The 8147-nt window shown below is 30.6% G+C and overlaps 1 protein-coding gene across 2 annotated transcripts; it reads left to right on the forward strand.

Moving 5' to 3' along the window:
• Positions 1 to 2615: 2615 nt before the first annotated feature.
• Positions 2616 to 7587, forward strand: LOC114276098 (uncharacterized). 2 transcript variants are annotated; one of them, XR_014366651.1, is made up of 3 exons: positions 2616 to 3397; positions 4878 to 5456; positions 7336 to 7587. XR_014366651.1 is itself a non-coding variant. In XM_082925090.1 (3 exons), exons 1-2 carry the CDS (start codon positions 2822 to 2824, stop codon positions 5426 to 5428), a joined length of 930 nt encoding a protein of 309 aa, XP_082781216.1. In that variant the 5' UTR covers positions 2774 to 2821; the 3' UTR covers positions 5429 to 5456; positions 7336 to 7587. The 2 variants fall into 2 exon arrangements, 1 of the variants encoding a protein (XP_082781216.1); XM_082925090.1 differs by having other exon boundaries at positions 2774 to 3200.
• Positions 7588 to 8147: the final 560 nt, after the last annotated feature.

Consider the following 8147-nt stretch of genomic DNA (forward strand, 5'->3'; position numbering starts at 1 on the left):
TGCAATCAATACGGCATTTAATAAAGTTGTTGAACTGTATATGTTTTTTTTTTTAACTTTGTTACATGATTATAGGATTGGACACAACTCTTTTACATTAGGTGATATTTAAATATTTTGGGTTTAAATTATAAATTTGGATAAGAATTTGAAAAAGAGAAGAAAAAATGTAAAAATAATGTAAATAAAATTTAAACTATTTCTTTTCCCCATAATATTGTATCTGATTCTATAACTAATTCTATACAGCTAGAAGTTTTCATTTTTATTTAAATCAGTTGAATAGGAAGCAATGTTAAATTTTAAGTTATTAATATGTGGATTAGTTGGACAAGAAACTTCATGGAATCACCATGTGAAACTTCTAATAACTTGACCAATTATTAAATGTGATAGACTCAACTCAAAATTATAAATTCATCTAATTAAATTCATTTCAATTTTATTTAAATTCACTTAAAACAATAATTTAATCTAACAAATTACATCTTATAAATCTAATAAAAAATTAATTTAATCTTTTAAATCTTACTACCGTTTTATATTTTGTTTTTCTTTATTTATAAATTATGTCCTCTCTATTAAAAAATAAATAAAAAATGTAAACCTTTCAATTTTTTGGATTGATTTATACGCAACTTCCATTACATCATAGTAATGTAATCATTCGCTAGCCCCAAAAATTCACTTTCGTGTGATTCCAAAATTGGAGTATTAAACTTCTTTTAAACTATTATTTTCGTAGAAGATTAATGCTTCGGACCCCATTGAGGGTCTACCCCCAGTAAGGTGGCAGGTGGTAATTGGTTAAAAAAAAAAAACTGTTTTATTTATTTATTTTTTTTTTGAGCTTCGGCCAGTGGGGGCACGCCACCTCACTGGGGGTGCGACCCCCACTGGGGGTCTGTAGCGGTTCTGTTTCGTAGAAATCTCAAAATAAATTTTATTTCACTTGGTTCCAAAATTGTAATACAAAACTTCTTTCAAACTATCACTTTATACATCTTAATATTTAAATGAAGGATGATTATAAATTTTATACATCGTAATATTTTAATTTAAAATTTATTTTTTGATTTGTATGCAATATTAATAATTAAAATTTTTTATGCAATATTAATACTGTAATTCTTTTTTTTTTTTTTGTAAATAAATTATTAAGTGAATTAATGATTTTTAGTGATATGAGAAATATTTTTTGATGAACAATTTTGATAATTTTGTTGTTGCATAGGAGAGCAGTTAGAATTTTTTTTTTTTTTTTTTTTTTTTTTTTTTTGCAGTTAGATTAAAAAAATTAAACAAAGAGTAGTAATAATGAGAACTTTAAGTATTTTTAACATTAAAAGCTGAAACTCTTACAGATGAGTATATCATTGCAAAAATATTTATTTTCTTGATATATTTTCATGATTTTTCTTGATTTGAATCTGACAAAGCTATGTGAGTTGATCAAGATTAGGACTGCTTTGTGGATGAAACCATTCTTAAAGGTGTTCAACTTTTTAGTTCAAGATTTTATTTTCAATCTGAGGCAGATCAGGATGTGTTTGGGGAGTAGAGTTTTGATTTGAAGTTGGGGTGGTCACAATAGAGTTTTGATCTGAATGTGTGTTTAACTTGTTTCTCCGTTTTTTGTGTTTGTTGGTTTCTCACAAACATTTAAGGGGTGCTAGCATATGACTGGGTAGCCCTCGCGGTGCCAACCTTGTTGGGATGACATGGGTCTGCTGTGACGCTTTTTGCATTTGTCCTCTTTACTGATATATCTTCTCTAATTGCTTGAATATTCATCAATAAAATTCTTTTTTGGCTGATCAAAAAAAAAATAAAAAAATGAGAAGGTAGTGAATGAAACAAATATTGAACAGGCCATGGTAGTGAAATTATTAAAACATCTTCCTCATTAATCAAACCATTGAAAAGTTTAGACCTACAATTGCAAACTCATCGTGTTTGCACCCACTGCTAGTAATATAAAATTTACTTGCATTGTTCTAGTAAATCAGATAAAATCAATTGTTTTACAAGAACATGATATATGCGTATATATATATATCTTTGTATGATCAAAACCAAACAATGTATAAATAAAAAAAAATAAAAAATAAATAAAAACAGAAAGAGGAGGGTTTGAGGTAGAGATGAGAAAGAAGATAAAACAATACATACCCGAAAAACAAGTAGAGCTCTGAAGAAGACAAGAACATGGTGGAGAGTAGATCAACATCTAAAAAAATCAGAATAGTTTATCTACTGATGTTAAGGATCATGTAAATTCCATGAGGTAATCGATCCGAAACATCCATGGTGTTTGATTGATAGTAGATTGTGATGTTTCAAGGTGTTTGGTTATTTTAAGGTGTTTGATTTTTGAGGTTGTTTGAATTTGAAAAGGATGTCTATGGTTGTCTGTGATTTTATTAATGTTTAATAAATTTAGGAGAGTAATTTCAGAATACATAAAAAGTAAAAAACATGACAATTTGTCACACTTTTATAATAACTTAAATAAATTAAAAAAATTAATTATTTAAAAATTAGAGAAAAAATACTTTTTATTTTAACTTTTTAATTATTAACTTTTAACTTATAATAAATTGTAAATTGCAGCTATGCTCAACATTTATAAAGCCAAGTCTTCCTTGACGAGTGAAAAGTTATGGAGTCCAGCTGTGTAAACATCCATGAAGACTGACTAGTCAAACTCACTTTACTTGTTTGTAGGCTTTGCATTGCACCTACATTTGCCTATAAAAGCATTTGGCCTCTTAATAGTCAGCAAGCATTACAACCTTTGTTTTTGAATCTAGGAGCAAAGATGGTCTCTAACAATCAACTCTTTCACCTCTTTTTGTTTCTTTGTTTTTTCCAGATTACTTGTTTGCATGCCCAACTCTGCACTCAACAACAGACCTCTGCATTGCTCCAATTTAAGCAACAATTTTCCTTCAATAAATCTGCTTCCGAATATTACTGTGATTATATCTACGGAATCCATTCTTACCCGAAGATGGAGTCGTGGAAGGAGGGTTCTGATTGTTGCTCATGGGATGGGGTCGAGTGTGACAACAACACAAGTCAAGTAATTGGCCTCGACCTCAGTTGCAGCTGGCTCCTAGGCACCATCCACCCCAATACCACCATCTTCTACTACTTTCCTCACCTCCAAAGCCTCAACCTTGCTTTCAATGACTTTGGTATGTCTCCAATCTCATCTGAATTTAGTCGATTCACCAGATTGACACACCTCAACCTCTCTCACTCTAGTTTTTCTGGCAAAGTCCCTATAGAAGTCTCCTTTCTGAGCAAATTGGTCTCGCTTGATCTCTCTTACAATTATGGTTTGAGGTTGGAACAACCTGGATTTGAATTACTTGTTCAAAACTTAACCAAGGTAAGAGAACTTAATCTTGATAGTGTAAACATATCTTCAGTGGTTTCGAATTCCTTGCTCAATCTGACTTCTTTAACACTTCTCGATCTTAGTGAGTGTGGATTGCTTGGAAAATTTCCTGACGGAATATTCCATTTACCACATCTGAATAACCTGCGTATATTCGGTAATCTTGCTCTCACTGGCTATTTTCCCGAGTTTATAAACTCGAGCAGTCCTCTCCAGTACTTGGAGCTTGCATACACTAATTTCTCTGGAGAACTACCTCACTCAATTGGGAATTTGAAGTCCTTGAAAATTTTGGCTGCCTTTGATAATAAATTTTATGGATCCATCCCTACGTCGCTCGGAAACCTTACGGAAATGACTGATTTTGACATTAGAGAAAACAATTTCACTGGCATGCTCCCATCTTCACTTTCAAACCTTGGAAATCTCATCTACTTGGGAGTTGAGGGTAATAATTTTGAAGGTAAAATCGCAGATTTTTTACCCAATGCAAACCTAACAAAACTTTTTGCGTTAGATTTGTCGGATAATCTGCTAAGAGGACCTCTTCCATCACAAATAATTGGACTTCCAAATCTAGCGGCATTACTTTTAGGTAATAACTTAATCAGTGGTACAATTCCATCTTGGGTCTTCAGCTTACCAGCATTGGATTTCTTCAACCTCAGTAATAACAAATTGACTGGCCAAATAAAAGAGTTCAAATCCACTCATTTAACTATTGTTGATTTGAGCAATAACAACCTACATGGTAGGTTTCCAAGTTCAACCTTAAAACTCGTGAACCTTACTAGTCTCATTCTTTCATCAAATAACTTCAGTGGTGAGCTAGACATGCTCTGTCATGCAATTTCCCTTCAAATTCTTGTCCTATCTAGTAACAACTTTAATGGTTCTATTCCACAATGTTTAGGAAATTTCAGCATAGGTTTCTCTGTGCTTGATCTGCGAAAGAATAATTTTTCTGGCACCATTCCTGATGCATTTGTAAAGGGAAATTCCTTCGAAACAATCAACCTTGACGGAAATGGATTTGAGGGCCCAGTACCAAAGTCTTTAGTCAATTGCAAAATGCTAAAAGTGCTAGACCTTGGACATAACAAGTTCTCCGATAAATTTCCATATTGGTTGGAAAATTTAACTTCACTACAAGTTCTAATTTTGAGATTTAACAAATTCCATGGGCCTCTACCGAATTCAGAGTGCAAATTTCCCTTCCCCAACTTGCGAGTTATGGATTTATCAAACAATTATTTTACTGGTCCATTGCCAAGAAAATATTTCAAGAATCTCAATGCTATGATGAATGTCAACGAAGCTAGTTTTGAATTGAATTACTTAGGGATGCCTAGTAGTTCAGCATATTACTATAATGATTGTTTGACTATAGTAATCAAAGGATCAACCATAGAAATGGTAAAAGTCCTAACCATTTTCACTGCAATTGATTTATCGAAAAACAATTTTGAAGGTGAGATTCCAGAGATCATTGGAAGGCTAAATTCAATCCGAGGGCTCAACTTATCCCACAAAAACCTTATAGGTCATGTACCAGCATCTCTTGCTAATTTGACAACACTTGAATGGTTAGATCTCTCTTCCAACAAATTCACTGGGGAGATTCCTCAACAACTAAGGAATTTGATATCCCTTGCAGTCTTGAACCTTTCGCAAAATCAACTAGTAGGGCCGATACCACAAGGCAACCAATTTGATACATTTTTAAATGATTCCTACATTGGCAACTTGGCATTATGTGGACCTCCATTGCTTAATACATGCAATCCAAGGACACCACAACCACCACCCTTGATGTTTCAACAAGAAGACAATCCTTCAAGTGGATTCAATTGGGAAGTCATATTACCGGGTTATATATGTGGGCTTGTGTGGGGACTTGTTATGGGATATCTTATGTTCTCTAGAGGAAAACCTCAATGGCTTGTGAGGATCATTGAAGGTGAACGAAACAAAAGCAGAAAGAGATTTAAAAAGCATGCTCACAAGAACAGAAGAAGGTGAAATTAGCCAATGCAAATGGTGTCCTTTGGTAAGTATTACAATGAATTTCTGCATCCTTTTGCTTGATCATGAAAAATTATGGCTTGGTTATGGTTGTTATCTAGTCTATTTTTAGTTTCTTGGCAGTTTATTTGTATCATACATAATAAAGCTAGTTTATTTCTTTTGATGTTTATACAAAGCACTTGATTGGAAATCATCATGCAAACAATTAAAAAATAAAATCGTGGACGTAATAAATGAGTAGTGAAAATAAAGGTTTGTTATTGACTCTAATAGCTGCAATTGACAAAAGGTACAAGACTTGGACACTTTTTTAATAGTTTTTCATTTTCTTTTTAAATTTACTTTTATACCTTAAACTATAGTCACTTTTTTTACTTCATTTTTAAATCACTAATTGCATCTTTTTAGTCTTTATTGTTCATGATTTCAGTTCATATGGGAGACAATTTGTCCAAATCATTAATGCTAAAAATCTAATCTAATGGTTAAAAAAATAATTTTACAATTTAGACAACCAAAAACCCAGATTTCTCTCTACTTCAAATAATGAATAAGAAAATGACTGCTTGGTTAGGTAAATTTACACCAACCTCTCATAATTATAGTGGGTTAACACTTAGCTTATTTTTATTAGTAATTCATTAGTTATATGAATAAAAAAATAATATGTTTACCTTGTTTGGTTTAATTCACTTTTCAAAAAATTGAGTTTTTTTTTTTTTTCCTTTTTAGTGATTTTTTTTTTAATATTTTACGCAATTTTTTTATTTATTAAATACATCTAATTTAGATACACTTAAAAAGTATAATATTTATAAAATAAAAAATAAAAAATTCACCAAACACAAAAAAATAAATAAATAAATAAAAATGTAAATATATATGTATATATATTAAAATTCAATACATTTTCATATTTTGTTATACAGTAAACTATAGTCACATTTTTTTTACTTCATTCCTAATTTATTAGTTGCATCCATTTATTGTTTCTTATTTCAGTTCATATGGTTTAATTGGATACGATATCTGCAAATCAGCAATAGTGAAAATTTAATCTAATGGGTAAAAAAAATAATTTAAGAATTTAGAAAATTTAAATGGTACAACTAACCCCTATTTTTTTCTTATTCACACTTACTAGACAGCTCACCCTTTACAATTAAACACTTATATTCCTCTCTACCTCTGATCTCAAATAATGAATAAAACAAATATGTTTTTGGTTGTACAGTTTAGAGTAAATTACATAAGTCTCTCTTAATATTTGAAGAAAACAAGCCCTCTTTTATGTTTTGCTTTCTATTATTAATATGGGAAAGAGTTCTGTCTAATTTGTTGTTGAATTACAAGTGTGATAATCGGTTCGTAAGATACATTATAGATCTTATTTTGATGATTTGAATCGTACAATTTGTAAAAAAAAAAAAAAAAAAATTGTAGACCATTTAGGATAAAATTTAGATCAATGCAATATTTATATCCATATAATTTTTTTCATATTGGTCTTTAAAAAAATGAATGGACAATTTCAAAATTATACTTGTCATTCGTTTTTGTAAACAAATATAATGAAATCATATAGTTATGAATATAATGAATCTATTTTTTTATTTTTTATTTTTTAAATTATCAAAATAGGATATGCGGTGGCTCTATAAATCCCAACAACACCCCTCTAGTAAAATTGTGGATGGGAGAGAATCCTTCCCATTAAAATTGAGCAACACCGAAAGTGTTTTCATTGTTTTCATTTTTTTTTCATTGTTATCATACATTAATTGAAGCTATCTAATCAGCATATACATGGTTTTTAAAATATATTTGGGTGACATGCATGTCAAATCCAATATGCTCAGGAAATTTAGTAATTGTAGCAATCTTTGATTTGTGTCATGTAGTTGCGGTGCATTTCAATTTGATCCAAGTGGCATAGCTTTTTGGAGCCAGGGCGAATTTTGGTCAAGCTGATGCATTACACAATACTGGGAAGTTGCAGATACAATATCAAAGATTAGAATGTATATATATGTTAGTGAGTGTGTGTCTACTTGATGAGTGTGTTGTTAAATTTGTAAAATATAAATTTTAATTTTGATTTAAAAATGAATATGTTGTGTGCTATTATTAAGTAGTAAAGATATTGTTTCCCATATTGAAGATCTAGGATTGGAACCTTTTGCGTGGTTTGTATTTTCTCGTGTTTGGAATAATGGAAAACGAAAATCAATGAAAAATATTTTTTATTATCAACAAAAAAACAAGTCAAGTAATTGGCCTCGACCTCACTCAAAGAAGCATTTTGCAGGTAGAACATTGAGGTTGAAACACTGACAGTGGTAGGGGGTCACTTACCTCAAGTGCTAAAAGAATCCAAAAACTAACTTCAAAATACCACGATCCACTTCAATCTCATTGTCCTAATAAATATAACACCACATAAATAATTATGGAAGGAATACACTCCAGTGTATTTATAAATACATTAAAAATCTATAATTTTAATTATTAATATTCATAAACTTTGACTACTAATCTGTAATTATTTTTCTAAATTTACACTGATATACAATTTCCCCGATAATTATCAAAGAAAACATTGCCTAATGTGTGTTCATGCAAAGTCTAAGATTGTTCATTGTCCACAATAGTCATCTATTCTATCTACTTCAGGTCTTGCAAATGTCCTTAATCCATACCCACTTATAATAAT

This window comes from Camellia sinensis, chromosome 4 (assembly GCF_055761805.1).
Source record: "Camellia sinensis isolate YWXY chromosome 4, ASM5576180v1, whole genome shotgun sequence".
Lineage (NCBI taxonomy): Eukaryota > Viridiplantae > Streptophyta > Magnoliopsida > Ericales > Theaceae > Camellia > Camellia sinensis.